The following is a 21,244-nucleotide window of genomic DNA, read 5'->3' as shown; positions in this document are numbered from 1 at the left end:
TTAATGACAAGAAGGTAATCAGCTAGTACTTTATAGAATTTAATCCACCTATTTAATTCTACAAATTTTTATCTTCCTTCCTTGATTTCTGCACAAAAACTCTATTAGTCCTGCCTTTCATGGCCTTCTCATAAAAATCTATCAGACCTGTCTTTCAAGGCCTTCATCATCTCCCTATGCTTGTCTTCCCTGAGTTTGAACTCCTCTAGAAATTTAGCAATCGTAACACTTTGCTTGGCATCCTTACTTTTATTTTTCTGCATGGCACGCATCTCGGCATTTTCACTTTTCACTTTCTCGACTCCGACACGTATCTTAGCATGCTCATTACTCACTTTCTCGACCCTATCACGCAGCTCGACAACAACACTCCAGACTTTCTCGACCTCGACAGCGTGTTCACTACTCATTTTCTCGACCCTGTCCCACAACTCGGCAACCTCACTCCACGGTACTTTCTCGACCTTGACAGAATGCTCACCACTCATTTTCTCAACCTTGTCACATAGCTCGGCAACATCACTCCGCACTTTCTCGACCTTGACAGCATGCTCACTACTTACTTTCTCGAACCTGTCACACAGCTCAACAACATCACTCCGCACTTTCTCGACCTTGACAGCATGCTCACTACTCATTTTCTCGACCTTGACACACAGATCGCCATTCTCACTTCTCACTTTATGGACCATGTTTTTTAACACCTAACCTTGACAGGAGGGAAGAGCATCCAAATTTAGTAGTGGGATAAGAATTCAAGTGAAGAAGACATAGACATTGATCACAGATCTATGAAAACTTAAAAAGCACATTATCTTTCCAGTTATCCTGATTAAGATTTTACTTGTAAAGTACTTCATTCATTTTGAAAAATCATTTTTAAATGAACAAAGATAATCGCATATACAAACACAAACACAAACAGCAAAAAGTATAATAATCACAAAATAAAACCGAAAAGAATAAAACACATTAATCTAGATCTGATCGAAAGAGAAACGAGCTTACTTTTGAGTTTTGAGATAGAAAGACGAGGAGGAGAAGAAGAAGAGGGGATGCAAAGCCTATATATAGGAGATTGAGATGTGTACCCAGCTTGATTGATAGAGAAAATTAAATAACTTATTTTTGAGACTTGTAACAAAATGGTGCAACAATTACGGGCAGTATATCTGCTATGGTTCTAATAAAGCTGCTATATTCATGGTTATGACCACTTCAACTTAATGATATAGTGGTATCATAAAAAACTTAACTCTCACCTTCTTTTTCTATTCTTTTGTTTTGCATTCTCAGCTACTTATTAGCCTTTTGAAATCATCGCCCACTTTAATCATTTATTTTCCTCTTCGACAATATATATAAACTCAGTCACCGGCGGGGGAAAAAGTCGCCGCCGGGGATTCGTAGCCGATTTTTGATGATTAAAGGAACACGTAAGGCTTCTTGTCGTGATCATATCCCACGACGCACGCGCTGTTTGTTAATTGCTCCATGAGGCATACAGATCAAATCAACTATTGTATGAAACAAATAGGAGATTGTATGAATTATGAAAAATAATAGATTGAACCTTTCTAAAAATGAAAGAATGAAGAACAAGAGAAATTGTGAAGAATAAGAAAGAATAGGCTTTGATTCATATCGAGATCAGAAGGTATATATGAAGTATAGAGTTATATATAGGAATTGCAAAATGGAGAAGATAGCACGCTCCGGCTTGTATGTCAAGCTCGGAATTAATTAACTCGGGTATGGACGGATCAATCAATTGTGTAGAAATAATAAAATAACAAGAGCCTAAGGCCTTGCGGTCAAGCGGCATAGCTGTGACACTCCTACTTGAGAGGTCACAGACTCACAAGTTTGATCCTCAGTGGGGTGTTGGTGAGGAAGTATGTATGAACAAATCCTACATTATACAGAGTCAATAATGTTCAAAAAGCGGAACGGATTTTACAGTGGAAAAAAGTCGTGAAGGCAAATTTGGGGGAATAAAGTCCCGCTGCAAATTTGGGGGAATAAAGTCCCGCACCAAGTTACTCTCTCATATATACCCATCCAGGTAGTGAAGGCAAAGTCCCGCACCAAATTACTCTCTCATATATATGAACAAATACATATCTGATCACTTTACGATTTTTTATTTTTTCAGTTCGAACTTTTCCCACAAGAGGAAATTCAGATGTGAGAGGAGCTTTAATTTAATGCTCGTCAAGTGGTTGGCCAAATGTAAGCTCAATTCTTTGCTGACCGTGGCCATTCTTAGCTTGCCCCAATTGTACCGTGGCCAAATCATTTACTATAACATTCATAAATACATTATTTTATTTTAATTACATCAACTCTAAATATTTGTATAAAAATTTAAATATGATGATGCACACATTTAAAATTTCTATACCACATTAACTAGATAGTTCATACAAAATAAATTTTCTTTTAAAATATTTTTCATAATTAAATTACAAAACATCAATTTTAATTCTAATATAATTATATATATATTCAAAGTGGTACAAATATTTAATGTGTGCAACAAGATTTGATTTAGGGAATCTTACATAATTTTAGAAAGGTGAAAAAATCATATTCCCTTTAAAATCTTATTGGATGGTAAATTGCATTATTTAGGGAATATTATATTTCCTTAAAAAGTAATACTACGTATAACATGAACCGAATATAAACTTTGAAATATCACATTTCCTTAAATTACGTTGTATAACTTGACCAAACACCCCGTATTATTGTGTGAATTTATTTGGGAGGAGCTCATAGTTTCACGTTCATCAAAGGAAGCCTGAGCATCAAGCAGAAGCAGAGGGGGGAAGGAGCAAAAATGTCAGGCGGCATAGCGCGTGGTCGTCTCGCCGAGGAGCGTAAAGCCTGGAGGAAGAATCACCCTCATGTCTTTCTCTTTTTATCTTTCTTCCTCACTCTGTGTGTATATATTTCTGTGTGTGTGTGTGTGTTTCTCTAACTGTGGGTTTTTTATGTTTTCGCGCTGTTATTAGGGTTTTGTAGCGAAGCCGGAGACCGGTGCGGATGGGTCCGTGAATTTGATGGTTTGGCATTGCGTTATCCCTGGTAAAACAGGGGTAAGTTCTTTTTTTTTTTTTTTCTGCTTTCTCTTCCCTTTTTTGAATTTTTTGCTCATTTCTGAGCACAGATAATGGGTAAAGTTTTAGTCTTGGTTTTTCATCAGTATTTCACTATGCCAGTTGTTTCTGATTTTCTATTGTGTGTGTAATTTGAATTTTAGTATAGTTGTTGAAGCTACCGATTTGTTTTGGGTAGTGCTCATGAGGCATTTTGCCTGTCAACTGTTTGTCATTTTGTAAAGCTCTGTAATTTGGCAGTAATCGCAGAAAACTCAGTAGTGTAATATAAAAGTTGCTTTTATGCAAAGATTGTTATGGCTTATAATGCCCCATGCACTTGGAGTTATTGTCTGTAATTTAATTAGTAACCTGATTTGTTGGCTGGAATTGCTGTGGTTGTGAGTTATTCCCTTGATTTTTTACTGAGTTTAGCAATTTAATGTTAAAAAATAGATGTATGAGCTGAATGGCTATGTTAATTGATAAGGTAAAGAATCTTTGCTCTTCTTGGAAAAATTAGTCAGTCTGACGAGAATAGCTTTAAGACCTACTTTAAAACTACTCTGCATATGATTAGTGAATGCCTATTAAGATTGACATGTGAGGTCTCTAGTGGCCATGATTCATGAATGAGGTTGCTTCCATCAATCCTGAATGAATTTAGAGTTGCTCTTGGTCCTTGGAGAGTTGCTCCAATGTTCAATCTTCTTCAAGCACTTGAAAGGTGGCTAGTTATTTTTGTTTTTGTTTTTTTTTTTTAAATATATTTATAAAATCTTTGTGCAACAATTGAAATATTGGATGTTACTCTTCATTGGCATCTTCCTTTCACTGGCTGTTGAATTTAGGAAATGTTTCCTTGAAATTATCTTATGCACCACCAATGCTTAAGGAGGCTTTGCTTTCGGGGAGGGAATTCCAGATGTTATTTATGTCAAAAGTTGTGCATATGAGCATAATTGCTTCAGATACATGTAAAGTTAGTTAACTCAGCCTTAAAGGAGCTGTTTAACAGTATCATTACTTAAGTGAGGCTTTCTTAATGCAGTGACATTCTTTATTGGTCCACCCAGCTTTGTTTTTCATTTCATTTTTCAGCAGCTCTTTAAAAGATTTAAAGAGAAACCCTTTATTTGCAGACTGACTGGGAAGGTGGCTACTATCCAGTCACGATGCATTTTAGTGAAGACTATCCAAGCAAGCCCCCAAAATGCAAGTTTCCTCCGGGCTTCTTCCATCCTAATGTGTATCCATCTGGAACTGTATGCCTGTCTATTCTCAACGAGGATAGTGTAAGTGCTTCTCAATGCTTTTCTTCCTCCATTAAAATAGTTATTTTAGCACTCTGATCTCCAATGATTCTATGGACATTCCTTTTGTTTAGGGTTGGAGGCCAGCTATTACAGTGAGGCAAATTCTATTGGGTATCCAAGATTTGTTGGATCAGCCAAACCCCAATGATCCTGCACAAACCGATGGCTACCAGCTATTCATTCAGGTACCCTCTTATTCTGATTGAAATAACAGTTTTATTGCATTTGTCCCATTCTTTAATTTTCTTGCCCACAACCGTGGAGGGAAAATCACAGTGACTTAGTTGTCCATTAGGTGGGAGGACCAGTGTTGACTCTTACAAGGAGCCCACCACATTGGGTGTAACTCTCACACTGCAGCTGTAAAGGCTCAATCTTGTGTCATTGCCCACAGTCTACTACTCAAGAACTAACTGAGCTGCCCGTGAAAGTCATTCTTTAATTTTCTATTCCTTAATATGCGGGGTGTCGCTTGCAGGATACAGGGGAGTACAAGAAAAGGGTCAAGCAGCAGGCCAAGCAATACCCGAATATTGTCTAGTACTCTTTGTGGTATTGTTGTTATATATTTTGTAAGTATATTAGACAGACATAACTGTTGCTGGATTGTTAGAAAGAGACATTTGCAGAATTGCAGTCCTCAAATGAATAGTGTCACCATGCTGCAAAAACTTGATCTTGTCTCTGACTAAGGCTTGAAAGTGCATATGCTAAGTCTGCAACTTATCCTATGTGTTGATTGCTTTGAATACCTCAATCTCAAGTACATTGTCATGCCTTTTATTAGTAAAGTTCCTCTAAGCATTAGCCCAGTTACTTGGTTCAATTAGTAAGTGAGAATTAGTTCATATGTACTCCGTATCAAATTATTTCATACGATTAAGATTAATAATTAATGATGTTAATATGACCATTAACTTTAATAATATGGCCGTATAGTCATCATTGTCATGTTAACATAATTGATGATGTGACATTAAGCTGTCATCTTTGTCTATGTTAACTTAATCCGACTTTTAAATCTGCTTAATAACAAAGTTCTTTGACTATGGTGATAAAGGTGTATTGTATATTAACTATTTAATCAGATAAAGATGAATAACTATATATTAACTATTTAACCACATCTTTTCAGGGTAAGTTATAACGTTAAGTCTCAAATTGAACAGGGGTGAACTCAATCAACCCAGTCCACACCTAACAAAAATTATAATATTTGGGTATAATATTTTACTGTCAAATTATCTTTATTTACTCACCTACAAGGAATTTCGCATATTGTCAAGGGTATTTTCTAAGGCCTAAGTCGTTAGATAATGCTTATACAGTTATACAAGCCTTACCCAGTTCATCTTCCCTGCACATTAATCTCCTCCACAGAGGAGGATAATGCTGAGCGCAACAGTCTTCAATCCCATCCAACTCAAAACCCATTCTTCAATTCTCCCTAAACAATTCTCTCCCAACTTCTCCTCCTTCAAACCCATACTTCGATTACCTCCCAAACCCTCAATTTACCCTCAAAGAGCGCTTCGATGGAGCATAAAAGCCTGCGCTTCAGACCAAGAAATCGACATGGTTCGGACCAAAGAAGGCGTTTACACCGCCAAGTCCAAGAAAGTCGTGGTCTTGTGGGACTTAGACAACAAACCGCCGCGAGGCCCGCCGTACAAGGCGGCGATGGAGCTGAAAAAATTGGCCGAGAAATTCGGCGACGTGGTGGACATGTCAGCATACGCCAACCGCCACGCGTTCATCCATCTCCCCCAATGGGTAATCGACGAACGCCGCGAACGACGTCGTCTCGATATCCTCGAGCGCAAAGGCGCCGTGACGCCTTCAGAGCCCTACATTTGCTCTGTTTGCGGGCGGAAATGTAAAACCAATATGGATTTAAAGAAACATTTCAAGCAGCTTCACGAGAGGGAGAGGGAGAAGAAGATGAACAGAATGAGGGCTCTGAAAGGGAAGAAACGGCAGCGTTTCAAGGAGAGGTTTATTGATAACAATCAGAAGTATGTGGAGGCTGCTAGGAGCTTAGTAACTCCTAAAGAAGGGTACGGTTTGGCCTCGGAGCTGAGGCGAGCCGGGGTGTTTGTGAAGACTGTGGCTGATAAGCCTCAGGCTGCAGATTGGGCATTGAAAAGACAAATGCAGCATTCTATGAGCAGAGGGATTGATTGGCTGTTCTTGGTTTCGGATGATTCGGATTTCTCCGAGATGTTGAAAAGGGCGCGAATTGCCAATTTGGGGACAGTGGTGGTGGGGGATTGGGATAGATCATTGGGGCGTTATGCCGATTTGTGGGTGCCCTGGATAGGAGTCGAAAACGGGGAGATCACTGAGAATGACTTAGTGCTAAAGAAAGGGATGAGTAAGAGTAATAGTAGGTTCTCTGTCAGCGAATTCGATGGTGGAATGACTGAGGAAATTGCTAGCTTTGATGGCTTTATGGATGATATTGAGTTTATTGACTCGAGAGGTTCAGCTTTTTCTGAAGCAGAGGATAGTGATTTTGAGGAAGAGAATGATGAAGTGTATTGGCTTAGGCTAGATGGCAAAAATGGCAAACGGTTTCAGAATGGGGTGTCTATAAATAGTGAGGACGAGGAGGAGGAGGAGGACTACATATTTGATTCTGAGGATGAAGAAACGGACATGGATGACTGAAATTTCTAATGAAGGATGTGAATTGAGGAATTGAAAGTCGTGTTCTTGGGATCCCTCGGGTGAGGGGTTGATAAAAATCACTTTGAGATGAAGATGCTTGTTTTGACATGAAGTAGGATTACTTGCTGCAAGCTAGCAATGAACAAATGAAAATTATGCTCTGCAACACTGGCGATTGCATACTCTTATGCAGATACATATAGGCAACAAACATTCTTGTCTGCCCTAAATGTAGTTACTGGCCTTCAAACAAATGGAATCTTAGTTTGGCTAATTTCTTTGCAGATTTATACCCTTGATATATTCTCATTGGCAAATTTGTCATATCATTGCAGTGTGCTTTCTTGACTCATGTAAACTTTATTTATTAATATGTCAGTTTGGATGATTGGATCTGCTTTTGTCAATGACACTCGACACCTAAAATTATTATGAATTTTGAGCATTTGTTTTCTCAGCATCTCGAGAACTTGTGCTGAGATTATGCATTCCCATTCAGTTTCTGAAGTGAAAATAAACATTGTTCCAACTAGTTGTAGATCATTTGTGCATTCGCTTTTCTGATGTACTTACAAAAAATAATACTCCATAATAAGAAGGAAATAAAATTAATGTTATGTTTTCTTTGTTTGACAGCATATTCATATCCTCATCTAAAATGACAATTTGCTGCAGCATACTGTATTGTTATGCTGTTGTGACAGTCTGAATAAAATTACACTAAAACCTGTTCTATACCATGCAGTTTTTGTAGGCATAGAATTGAGGGAATGTTGCCTTTGGTCATCAAGTTTTTCACTTACCTGGTTATCTGCATTACAGTCTTTTTAACACGAAGTTCAATTTTTGTGACAGATGTAAAAGAAAGTTGCGTTTTTTCCTTTCATCTATCCAGAGAGGAGCAGAATTGAGGATATGTGGTAGAGACTAGAATAGCTAATCTGATTGGTGATTACACTTTAACTTTGTTTTTGAAAAGGATACGTGATTGGGAAACAAATTGTGTGTAAATTGCAGTTTTCGAAGTGCTAAACGGGCATTATAGAAACCTTTCCTTGGCAGCAGCTTTTGCAGATCTTCCATACAATTGTTCTGAATCTTCTCTGACCCTTCAACTTCTTATCTTTGCAGGGCTACAAATTATCCAACAAATTAAACATATGATTATCACAGAAAAGAGGATGCATCAAGAACGTGTAACATCTGAGCACAGCTGTAATACCTCCAAATTTGCTGGTTCACCTCTGAGGTATTTCTTTACTTTCATATAATTATCCCGCAAATTGAAATACAATACCAAATATGCTTATGATCAAATGAATACAGAACATAAAGCTAGTGTCTAAAATGTTTTGATAGTTACAATTCAAATGATGTCCAAGCATCATACACATGAAAGTTGTAACCTTAAATCAAAGGTTACAAGACCCTTTTGCTTTTCTACAGGTTTAGGATTGGGGAACTGATTTCAATCAATTATAATAACAAGGTATTTTATGAGTCTTTGACTACTGCTTTTGGAGCCAAAATCCTCATTCAAATACCCAATTCTAGTGATTCCACATTGCCCAGGCAGATTCATGGTGCCTCTAAACCATTATAATTTGAATACAAAACCAAACCGAGAGAACTACTCACTCATTTGCCTGCTCATCAAGAAAACTCACATGAAATTCGCAAATAAAATCTATATTATTATGATGCAATCGAGGTTGGGTTAATTTGGGCAAGGAATGCAATGTTTGGTTGAGTACTTTTATATCCTATTATTGGATTTGATTCCAATTACCGTGTTCTTTTGCTTTTGCTACTCCACTATCTAATTCAAATCCTTTAGTAATCGTAAAATTCATTTATCTTCCCCTTCCTTACTTTTGAACATTTGAATGAAAACGAGGAAAAGAAAAAGACAAAAAATAGAAAGGTCATCCTTCTTTGGTGGGGCCCACTGTGGAGACAAAAAACCAGCTCTTGCTGCAATCACCTCAAACCTTCTCTCTCCTCTTTCTCTCTCTTTCACCTAACATTTGGCCCCACAAAAAACCAAGAAAAATCTACTAAGGAGTTACGTTGGAGCTACCGCTAGAGCCGGAGTGGAGAAGAAGCCATATAGAGGGATTCACATGGAGAAGTGGGGAAGTGGGTTGCTGAGATTCGTGAGCTGGTTTCAAACACAAGGATCTAGCTTGGCATGCACTTATAGAACTATGGGCTGAGGACAACAAAATGAAGAGGAATTTCTATCATTTAAAATCCCTATTCTTAGCGAATAGAAGGAACGAGAAAAACCGAAATATTCCTACTACTCGAGCCTACCACGTGGCCCTATTTGGTGATGAAGTTCAACTTCCTTGAGTGCATGGTGAGCGACAACCAGCACTGCCAACACGTGCCAAATGCGATTTGGAACCGAGTAGTTGAAGTTGGATACAATGTGGATGTGCTTCATAGTGGGCTTTATTTCCACCAAGATGAACCTCAACTTGATTGATCATGAGTTAGATGTTTATGTTACATCTGACTTGAACAAGTACCCTCGTTGGGATAATTGATGATCCTAGAGCTGACCAACAAGCTTTATTGATATATTTTTGTATATAAAAAAAATTCCATAAAAGTTCTTTCTAGATCGAGTAGGGTTTTTTCTCTTGTTCGGCTTCATTTAGAGTTTGCTTAGTACTTAGTAGATAGCAGGAATATTGTATTAAGCCCTATTAATCTATTGCAGGCTCTATTGCAGTAAATTTTTTTGTTTTGATTTGTTTGGAAGGTAAATATGAAAGACAAGTTAGTGCAAAATAAGTGCAAGTTAAGTGCAAAATAAGTGGTATCTAGCTTTAATTTTTTTAAAATTTGTTTCTTATTTTCACTGCTAGATTTAGTCTCTAAAAAGTGGTATAATTGACTGATAATATTAATAATTATAATGTTACTTTAATTAGTATGCATGATAAAGTGAATATGGGGCATCACAACTATCTCATTGGGAATATCTTGTCTCTAGTTTTAGTTAAGCGGTATAATTAATTGATAATATTAATAATTATAATGTCACTTTAATCAATATGCATGATTAGTTCTAGATTATTAGTTTGGTTTATTTTATTTTTTCAATTTTGAGTTTTCTTAATGATTTTATTATTTTTGTATTTATATTTTTCATATATTATGAAACTAGAAATAAGACAATACTAATAATTGACTAAGAGACTTATGAAATTTAATATATTATTAATTAAGAAATACATTTAAAACTAAATATATAATTTAGAATAAAATTTTCTTTAGTTCCGATTTCAGGTCGGGTATTAATAAAATTTTAACACACAATATCCGAACCGGATTTATATTCGGATATATCAAAATTTAAAACATCCAAACTGATTAATATTCGGGTTCACCCAAATTTAATAATTTAGTTCGGGTGTTAGTTCAAATAATACAAACTACGCATCCCTAATTATAATGAAGTAAATTATCCAGTTTGGGAAGAAAGGAAGTAAATTATCCTAAATTATCAATCGACTCAAACCAAGAAAGTCAATTGAAAGCTCTTATAAGTAGCCAAATTTGAAACCTTGTGTTTATCTAACTAAGTGGACAAACTACTTTTTTTTTTTTTTTTTTTTTTTTGAAGAAACACACTTGCATTAATCAAACATAACCAGAAAGAAACCAAGGGCTAGAGTCTAAATACTCAACAAGGACCCCTCAATATTACATAAAGCATGATAAGCTACCTTAATTACTATTATTAGTATTATGCTTAACAAAAACCAAACTAACATACGGTAAAGATTGCAACAAGACAAACTCCTTTTTTTATTCTCTTCTCCACTTCCCTTCTATATAAGGCGCTTCACCCTTCCCTTCTACACAACACAGAGAGAGAGAGAAAAACTGAAGTGAGGTTTTGCTTTGATGGCTGCAGGTGCCGGAGATGGTGTCGGAGTTACGTTACCGCTAAAGCTGGAGAAATGGAGAAGAAGAAGCGCCAGCCTCGGCAAAAGAATCCATACAAAGGGATTTTCCTGAGGAAATGGGGAAGGTGGGTAATTGAGATTCGTTTTGCAAATACAAGGCTCTGGCTCGGCTCCTACCATACCCCGATGGCCGCTGCTCGGGCCTACGACGTGGCCCTCTTTTACTTGCGTGGCCCGGGAGCGAAGCTTAACTTCCCTGAGTTCGCGGTGGGCGATGGCCAGCACCGCGAACTCACGCCAAAGGAGATACAGAATCGAGCCATGGCAGTTGGATGCAGGATTGATGCAATTCAGAGAGGACTTCATATATCACCCACCCAAATGAGTGTCAGCGTGACTGACCACCACCGCGAGCCAGATGTTTATGTTACACCTGACTTGAACAAATACCCTCACCTGGATTGATATAGAAAACTGCTTTCGTTTTGCTTTAGTGTTTTCTGTAGAGTTTTTATTTTTATTTTTTTAATTTTATTTTAGTTTGTATATAAGGAAATTCATGGTTGTTTGTGTACATTGTTTCTATCATGAACTAATGTTTTGTTGGAATAAAAGTTTTCTTATTATTGTCTTCAAAAGTGATTCCTTGATTGTTAATAAGATGAGGTTTAATTTGCATAAAAGAAATATATTGGGAAATTAATTTCTGCCTAGATTGTAAAGCAATACAACATGATTCTTATTATCTAAGTTTATAAGTAGTTTTAGAGAAACCTCCAGAAAACTTAAAGCTACCGGTTTTACTATTATTGTGGGCGTGACAATACCTGGATTTTTGAAGCTTTATTTATGCATGACAATTGTTTGAATGTGGGGCACCGTAACTGTTATTGGGAATATGATTTCGCTAAAAAAAGAAATTACACTGCAACTCACCGATATATATTATTATAATATCATTTTAATAAGCATGCATGACAACGTAAAAGTGGGGCACCACCAATGTGTCACTAGAACTATGAGTTTATAACTGCCATTGCAATCATCCCTTCATGTATGTTGCTATTTCACTTTAATATCCATAGCCTAATGCGACATTAGTGGAGACTGGAGATGATGAAGGGGAGGTTTTTTTTTTTTTTTTTTTTTTTTTTTTTTTTTTTAAATTTAATAAGCTAAACTCTGCATATATTGAAAAGTAGCACACTGTAATTCTTATTAAGTTTACAAGTTTTTTTTAAAATCCCTAGAAAACTAGAACCACCCTTTTTGCTAATCAGCACACCTTAATTCTTATTATCGTCTAAATTTACAAGTTTTTTAGAAATCCCTAGAAAACTAAAACCACTCTTTTTGCTAATATTGTGGGCGCGACAATAAATGGGTTTTAGTAGCTTTGTTTATGCATGAAATTTTGGACGTGGGGCACAACTGTCATTAATCATTGGGAAAATGAGTTTGCTAAAAAAAGAAAAATAAATACACCGCAACTCATCGTCTCACCGAGATACATAATTATAATATTATTTTAATCTACATGCATGACAACATGAAAATGGGGCATCATCACGGTGGCATTGGAAGTATGAGTTTATAATAACTGGCATTGGAAAAAAAAAAAAAAGCTCTGTAGAAATCCTCACAACAATAATATATAATTATAAAGCTCAGTCATTTTTATTTGCACGAATTACTTTCGCACAATGCACATGTAAGATGATTACCTCAATCTCATGAAAAAACATTCCTTTTTCTTGTCTTCTCTTTCCAGCATCTTCCCTTCTATATACTAAAATTAACACAAACAATTAAGAGAACCAAAAAATTGCGAGTTTTGCTTTAATGGGCGTAGGTGCAGGAAATGGAGTTGGATCTGAGCCGAAGGAGTGGAGAAGAAGAAGTGCTAGCTAGGGCAAACAAAAGAAGCCATGCATACATATGATCGAATAGCCAAGAAGGCTAACTTTTAAAGTATATTAATTTTGTTTTGATTTGTTTGGGAGGTAAATGTGAAAGATAATATAAGTTAGTGCAAATTAAGTGCAAAATAAGTGTCTGATAAGTGGTATCTTGCTTATTACATGTTAATAAAAACATGATTGATTGTAACTCAGATGTTTACATTACACTAAACAAATATCTTCACTTGGATAATTGATCCCTGAACTAATCACGATACACCTTCACTTGATGACACATGAAAGATAATAGTGTCAATCTAAGGGAATTCTTTTTTCTCATTCTATATGACCTGATTTAATTTCCACTTTTTTTCTTTTTTGCACGAATCGAACTAAAACATACCATATATGGGGTGAGTAAAAATTGAATAATAAGAAACTAGAAATGTATATAATATTAAGTAGGTCACTTCATATAAATGTATACCGTTTTTATCCTTATAAGGCACCTTCACATGATGACACATGAAAGATAATATGTCAATCTAATGAATTTTTTTTCTCATACTATATAACCTAATTTCCACTCTTTCATTTTTTTAATGAACTAAAACATACCATATATGCGGTGAATAAAAAGATAAATAATAAGAAACTAGAAGTGTGTATATATGTATAATATTACGTACGTCACTTCATATAAATGTATACGGTTTTTATCTTTACGAGGCAACTTTACATGATGACACATGAAAGATAATATGTCAAACTAATAAAAATATTTTTTTCTCATCCTATATAATTAACCTGATTTCCACTCTTTTTTTTTTTGAATGAATGAACTAAAAAATACCATATATGCCGTGAGTAAAAAAATGAATAATAATTAAGAAATTAGAAGTGTGTAAATATTACGTACGTCACTCCATATAAATGTATACCGGTTTCATCCTTACAAGCCACATTCACATGATGACACATGAAAGATAATATTTCAATTTCATGGAAATTTTCTCAACCTATATATAACTTGATTTCCAGTCTTTTGTTTGGATGAACTAAAACATACCATATATGCGGTAGTGAAAAATGAATAATAAGAAATTAGAAGCGTGCATAATATTACGTACCTCACTATGTATAAAACTATACCGTTTTTATCCTTACGAGACACCTTCACACGAGGACACATGAAAGATAATATTTCAATCTCTTGAAATTTTCTCATCCTATATAACTTGATTTCCACTTCTTTTTTTTTTTCTTTTTTTTTCTTTTTGGATGAACTAAAACATACCATATATGCGGTAAGTGAAAAATGAATAATAAGAAACTAGAAGCCTGTATAATATTATGTACCTCACTATATATAAATCTGTACCGTTTTTATCCTTACTAGGCACCTTCACATGAGAACACATGAAAGATAATATTTCAATCTCATGGAAATTTTCTAATCTCATCCTATATAACTTGATTTCCACTCTTTTCTTTTGGATGAACTAAAACATACCATATATACGGTGAGTAAAACATGAATAATAAGAAACTAGCTAGAAGTTTGATAATATATATAATATAATAATATTATGTAAGTCACTACATATAAATCTATATCAGTTTTATCCTTAGGAGGCACCTTCACATGATGACACTGCACATAAAAGATAATAGTATCAATCTAATGAAAATTTTTAAAAGACACATTCACATGATGACGCTGCACATAAAAATAATAGTGTCAATCTAATCAAAAATTTTAAACCGCACCTTCAGACGATGGCGCTGCACATAAATGATAATAGTCTCAATCTAATAAAATTTTTTAAATAATTTTCTTCCCATCCTATATAATCCGATTTCAACTTCCCTTCCGTATATATAAGCTAGCCGCTTTCCCCTTCCCTTCTATACACATTAAGAGAGAAAATTAAAAGAAAATTAGAGTTGTGGTTTTGGTTTTGATGGCTACAGGCGGCGGAGATGGTGTTGGAGCTAGTAGAGGTGGAGGAGCGGAAAAGAAGAAGCGGGGGCCTAAGCAAAAGAATCCATACAAAGGGATTCGTATGAGGAAGTGGGGAAAGTGGGTAGCTGAGATTCGTGAAACGAATACTAGGCTCTTACTATACCCCGGTGGCTGCTGCTCGGGCCTACGTAGCCCTCTTTTACTTGCGAGGCCCGGCAGCCAAGCTTAACTTTCCCGACTGCGTGGTTGGCGATGGCCACCACCACCAACTCACGCCAAAGGAGATTCAGAATCGAGCCACCTCAGTGGGATATAGGATCGATGCAATTCAGAGGGGGCTACATACATCATCTACCCAGATGAGCGTTGTTGATCACCACCCTGAGTCAGGTGTTTATGTTACACCTGACTTGAACAAGTACCCTCACCTCGACTAATCCTACCTTGACCTGCCCACAAATTAAGTTTAAGGATTTATTTCTTTGCAAATCAACCTCAACTGGAAGTAAAATAAATAGGTTAAATTAGTTGGTTAAATAAGATGAGTGAAAAATTTTGCAAAGCCTTTATTTGTGGGAGTTCCGGAGTTGTAAAGAATAGTTTGGGAGAGTGGGTAATAAGTGATGGTTTTGCATTGAGGATCAGAGAAGTAATAACCAGTTTTGTGGTTAAAGTTTGAGATATCTACCATGGATGGATGAATGTTTTATTGGATAAAGCCTTCTTTTATTGTCTTCCAAAGTGATTTAATTCTTTGTTGGGTTTTAATAAGGTAAAGTGTAATTTGCATCAAACACATATATACAATGGAATTAATCTCTGCTTAGATTATATTGTAAAGCAACACACCATGATTTTTATTGTCTAAGTTTACAAATTTTAGAGAAACTCCCAGAAAGCTTACACTACTCTTTCTGGTAATGTTGAAGGCGGTGGCCGGTGGCAATACATGCATACAACTTTGTAACCTTTCTTATCCTTACACGCCTCATTGAGAATATGAATTCGCCCAAAAAAACACTTCTCACCTATATAGATAATATAATATTATTTTAATCAGTTTGCATGACAACTTGATTTTGGGGCACTACCACCTCCTCATTATGAATATGAGTTTGCAAAAAAATAAAAAAAATAAAAAAAAAAAAATAAAAAACTCATCGGTATAGATGATATAGTGTTATTTTAATCCGGTGCATGACAACTTGATTGCCGGGGACCGCCATTAGAAATATAAAAGTTTGCAGCGGTCAAATGAATATATGATCTCTAATTTTGGTTAAGTGATATCATTTTTCAATCCCATGCAAGTAAAATTCTAGGGGGGCTGAATAGGCTTTTAAAAGTTAAAAATTTATAGAAAGTAAGATTTTTTATGCATATACAAGTCTTGAACTTGTCAAATTTTGGTTTGTAATTGTGAGTGCTTGTGATTTTTAGTAAAGTAGTATGGATGATTAGTTAACCAAATAATTCCTAGCTACTATGTGACAGTCAGTCAATTGGTAGCCATTTAAAAGGTGTCACAATCCTTGATTCATGCATGCATGCTGCCATGGACCATAATAAGGTAAATATCATTTCCCTATCTATGTAATAAAAAGGTCTTTAGTCCTATAAAGTCTCTTTGTCCCTTATCACACACTTGTCTTTAATGTAAAGCTATAGGTGTCAAATAACTTAAGAATGTGTCTAACAGCTCTTTTTATTAACTTCTTTCAAGGTTGATTCATTCATTATGCATTGAGGGATTAGATGTTGGTCTTTTGACAAGTGGTGTGTGTATGGACATGTCAAAAGATATTCACTCCATTTGTGTCAAATACATTCTTTCTCTGACTTGCTTCTTTTGAATGCACTTCCTTCCGGTATAACTAGCTTCCTTCCGACACACCTTCTCCCGACTGAGATTCTTCCCATAAAAGATGAGACAAATTTGTGATTTACAAGAATGAAAGTTTGAGGGGTCTACTATCCCTAATACATCTAATTATCATCATCAAAATTTATAAACAATTATTTCTAACCATCTATATATGGTATTAGTTTATTTTTCAATTACCAACTATATTAAAATTGTTTCGATAATCCGTTTCTTTAACCAGTTGGGTAGGTTAATCTAGGATCAATCATGAAGGATCTAGCTGAGATGCTCCTAGGTTAATCTCTACAGCCTGATGCTTAGTTAATGGAACAGTATACACAACTAGTAATAAGCTAGACAACAAGAATATAATAAGCTTAGAATATATAATATAGGTCTATATAAGGATACAATCATGTTTAGCTGTTAGACTTGTGACTTTCCAAAGCGTTCTATTACATCACCTTAAGGTGCAGAAAATGGAGGCGTTGGAGCTAAGTCGAAGGAGTGGAGAAGAAGAAGTGTTAGGTAGGGCAAACAAAAGAAGCCATGCATACATATGATGGAATAGCGCCAGGAAGGGTGCCTTTTAAAGTATATTAATTTTGTTTTGATTTGGTTGGAAGATAAATGTGAAAGATAAGTTAGTGCAAATTAAGTGCAAAATAAGTGCATGATAAGTGGCATATATCTAGCTGATTACATGCTAATAAAATTCAATTTCACTTTTGTTTTGATTTGTTTGGATGAACTAAAACATACCATATATGCGGTAAGTAAAAATTGAATAATAAGAAACTAGAAGTGTAATATTACGTACGTCACTTCATATAAATGTATACCTTTTTTATCCTTACGAGACATCTTCACATGATGACACATGAAAGATAATATGTCAATCTAATGAATTCTTTTTCTCATACTATATAACCTAATTTCCACTTCTTTTTTTTTGAATGAACTAAAACATACCATATATGCTGTGAATAAAAAAAAATGAATAATAAGAAACTAGAAGTGTGTATAATATTACCGTTTTCATCCTTACAAGCCACCTTCACATGATTACACATGAAAGATAATATTTCAATTTCATGGAAATTTTCTCATCTTATATAACTTGATTTCAACTCTCTGTTTTGTTTTGTTTTGTTTTGTTTTTTTTTTTTAATGAACTAAAACATACCATATATGCGGTGAGTGAAAAATGAATAATAAGAAACTAGAAGCATGTATAATATTACGTACCTCACTAGGTATAATTCTATATCGTTTTTATTCTTACGAGGCACCTTCACACGGTGGCACATGAAATTTCCTGATCTTATCCTATATAACTTGATTTCCACTCTTTTCTTTTTTTTGGGATGAACTAAAACATACCATATACACGGTGAGTAAAACATGAATAATAAGAAACTAGCTGAAAGTTCGTATATATAATATTACGTACGTCACTATGTATAAATCTATATCAGTTTTATACTTGAGGCACCTTCACATAATGGCACCGCACATAAAAGATAATTGTGTCAATTTAATGAAAATTTTTAAAAGACACCTTCACATGATGACACTGCATATAAAAGATAATAACCTCAATATAATGAAAATTTGTAAACCGCAACTTCACATGATGACGTTGTACATAAAGGTAATAGTCCCAATCTAATAAAAATTTTAAATAATTTTCTTCCCATCCTATATAATCCGATTTCAACTTCCCTTCCGTATATATAAGCTAGCCGCTTTCCCCTTCCCTTCTATACACATTAAGAGAGGAAATTAAAAGAAAATTAGAGTTGTGGTTTTGGTTTGATGGCTGCCGGTGGCGGAGATGGTGTTGGAGCTAGAAGAGGTGGAGGAGCGGAAAAGAAGAAGCGGGGGCCTAAGCAAAAGAATCCATATATACAAAGGGATTCGTATGAGGAAGTGGGGAAAGTGGGTAGCCGAGATTCGTGAAACGAATACTAGGCTCTGGCTCGGCTCTTACCATACCCCGGTGGCTGCTGCTCGGCCTACGACGTGGCCCTCTTTTACTTGCGTGGCCCGGGAGTCAAGCTTAACTTCCCCGACTGCGTGGTTGGCGATGGCCACCATTGCCAACTCACGCCAAAGGAGATTCAGAATCGAGCCAGGGCAGTTGGATATAGGATCGATGCAACTCAGAGGGGGCTACATATATGGTTCACTCAGATGAGCTTTCTTTGCAAATCAACCTCAACTGGAAGTAAAATAAATAGGTTGTTAGGTTAAATAAGAAGAGTGAAAAATTTTGCAAAGCCTTTTTTTTTTTTTTTTTTGTCATAACCAGTCTCCCAGATTCCCAACAAATTGTAATAAAATGGACAAGCTCTAATTTTGAAAGAGTTTCAAATTTGTTCATTAACCAGTGTTGTAAATCCCCATCATCAGCACTGTCCCATTGCATATCATAGGCATTCCAAACCATATTAGCAAAATCACACTCAGCAAAAATATGAAGAATAGTACAGTCTCCTTAAACCTGCCACAAAGAGCACATAATACGACCACAAGATACACACGGAGTTTGCAATGATACTTTTCTAGGAAGAGTAAGGGAACAAAGATTCCAAAAGAAACATTTGATTTTTGACAGAATCATGAAATTCCGCATAATAGTCCATCCCTTTCACCCAACAGTATCACACTCGATCAACCAACAAAAATCTATAGGCACTCTTTACAGAATAAATTCCCTATTAATTAATGTTGCCTCCCTTTTCTCTCTAAAACAAAAAGCTTTTCTCTGCTGCTCAACTTCGGCTTCCACCTCCGACCTCCGGCCGGAGCTCTAATGGAGCTTTGAGACGACGGTTTTGGTCACCTTATACGTTTACTCTCGCTCTTCTTCCGCCCCGACCACCGTTGCAGCTCCGTCCGCCTCCGACCACCGTTGCAGCTCCGTCCGCCTCCGACCACCGCCACAGATCTTCTTCTTCCGTTTTCTTTCCCTTTGAATAAAATAATAGTAGGTAGGTATTGGGGTTTGTGTTGGTAGTCTTGAACTCCCAACCCTACTTTGGCTTTACCACTTTTTATTTTCTCTATTATTGTGTTTTCCTCTCGTTACTTTCACGAGCTTTTCATTATCATTAGCATAAATCGTTTAGTTTGGTTTCGACAAGTGTTGATCTTATCATGGGCGAGCAAAAAAGAAGGATGATAAAGACCCAGATCTTTGATGAAGCTTTAAGCTCCTTGAAGGAACATAGCTTCCTAGTTATGAAACAGTGTGCGATTCAAGTTTTCTATAGCATAGTTAGAAAAGTTGTTTCTATGTCTGACTGTAAGGAATGGTTTACCATTTCATTGATGTTGATGTAAACGGTTTTATGTTATGAATTAATTGAATAGCTACGTTTACCTTAAAAAAAAAATCCCTATTAATTTCTTTCCAATAAAATTTAAATTTAATTCCTTATTAATTCCCTTTCAAAAATTCTTTTTTTTTTTTTTTTGAAAACCAAACAAAGAAACTATATTAATTAATCGAAAGCAACTGCTGAACCTTTCAAAAATTCCTTATTAATTCTTTCACGCCAAACAAACAAGCCATTAATGTTTTTCCTAATAATTGTTTGTCTCTCTGTAAATTCTCTGTCGAATGCCACACAAGTACTTTTTTTTTTTTTTCCCCTTGGCACTAATATAACAAAAACAACCTTTGCCAGTTTATCGGCATTGCTTTCTCTAATGTTCTTGTTAATTTAATCAATCAATTTGCGCTTAACTCTAGTATTATAGGGTCTAATACCCAACACAATCTCATTGGAACCCAGATCATTAGGAGACATTGACCGATCAGATAAGATGAAGACTCCTTATGTCTATAATGTGCAGGCATTGAAGGGAATCCAGAGACTAACGGGACGATTCGCAATATACCTCTTCCAGCGACTCTTAAGCATGGACTATGGAAGTTTAGAATTAGTCTACTGTAGGCTGGAATACCTAATGTATAAATAAAATAAAATAAAGAATTTACTCTTTTCTAACCTCTAGAACCGATCGTTATTTCGTGAAACAGGGTCCATAATGTACTGTGGACTCTTGTCGCCAATATACAAAATTTGACTTTATAATACATAAAATTCATGTTCATAATACACCACACATAAACACGATATAATGAACATGAATTCTGTGAATTATGTTAAGTGTTTGTGTCCTTAACTATATAATTTTGTGTATTATGAACATAAATTCTGTACTTTATGAAATCAATTTATTTATATTGGACCAAGTTCCACAATGTTGTGGATCATATATAAATTGCCCCTCTGGGACTCACTTGTCTTAGGTAAATTTATGCTGTTTTCCAGTTCGACCCATATTTGGTACGACAGTTCCACAACCCAAAAATAGGCCCATATTAAAGGACCTAGACTATGTAATTCAGCACTGAGACAAAAAAAAAAAAAAAAAAAAAAAAAAAAAAAAAAAAAAAAAAAAAAAAAAAAAAAAAAAAAAAAAAAAAAA

General features: G+C 35.6%; 5 protein-coding genes across 5 annotated transcripts; all 5 read left to right on the top strand.

Moving 5' to 3' along the window:
- Nucleotides 1-2,740: 2,740 nt before the first annotated feature.
- LOC116027142 (SUMO-conjugating enzyme SCE1-like) lies at nt 2,741-5,208 on the top strand. Its single transcript, XM_031268578.1, has 5 exons — nt 2,741-2,911; nt 3,018-3,101; nt 4,244-4,396; nt 4,489-4,602; nt 4,896-5,208. Exons 1-5 carry the CDS (start codon nt 2,843-2,845, stop codon nt 4,956-4,958), a joined length of 483 nt encoding a protein of 160 aa, XP_031124438.1. The 5' UTR covers nt 2,741-2,842; the 3' UTR covers nt 4,959-5,208.
- A 522-nt stretch (nt 5,209-5,730) lies between these two features.
- Nucleotides 5,731-7,494, top strand: LOC116026610. The gene has a single exon (XM_031267939.1). The coding sequence runs from the start codon at nt 5,807-5,809 to the stop codon at nt 7,085-7,087; it is 1,281 nt and encodes a 426-aa protein (XP_031123799.1). The 5' UTR covers nt 5,731-5,806; the 3' UTR covers nt 7,088-7,494.
- Nucleotides 7,495-7,788: 294 nt separating this feature from the next.
- LOC116027588 (ethylene-responsive transcription factor RAP2-1-like) lies at nt 7,789-11,475 on the top strand. Its single transcript, XM_031269290.1, has 2 exons — nt 7,789-8,336; nt 11,019-11,475. The coding sequence occupies exons 1-2, from the start codon at nt 8,248-8,250 to the stop codon at nt 11,473-11,475; spliced, it is 546 nt and encodes a 181-aa protein (XP_031125150.1). The 5' UTR covers nt 7,789-8,247.
- A 3,400-nt stretch (nt 11,476-14,875) lies between these two features.
- On the top strand, nt 14,876-15,314 carry LOC116027587 (ethylene-responsive transcription factor RAP2-1-like). The gene is made up of 2 exons (XM_031269289.1): nt 14,876-14,975; nt 15,028-15,314. The coding sequence occupies exons 1-2, from the start codon at nt 14,876-14,878 to the stop codon at nt 15,312-15,314; spliced, it is 387 nt and encodes a 128-aa protein (XP_031125149.1).
- Nucleotides 15,315-18,578: 3,264 nt separating this feature from the next.
- LOC116027585 (ethylene-responsive transcription factor ERF008-like) lies at nt 18,579-18,941 on the top strand. Its single transcript, XM_031269288.1, has one exon. It carries the CDS (start codon nt 18,579-18,581, stop codon nt 18,939-18,941), a length of 363 nt encoding a protein of 120 aa, XP_031125148.1.
- The last annotated feature ends 2,303 nt before the right edge of the window (nt 18,942-21,244 follow it).

The sequence above is a fragment of the Ipomoea triloba genome, chromosome 8 (genome assembly GCF_003576645.1).
Source record: "Ipomoea triloba cultivar NCNSP0323 chromosome 8, ASM357664v1".
Lineage (NCBI taxonomy): Eukaryota > Viridiplantae > Streptophyta > Magnoliopsida > Solanales > Convolvulaceae > Ipomoea > Ipomoea triloba.
Note: the sequence above shows the minus strand (reverse complement) of the source record. Positions and strands in the feature narration are given on the sequence as shown.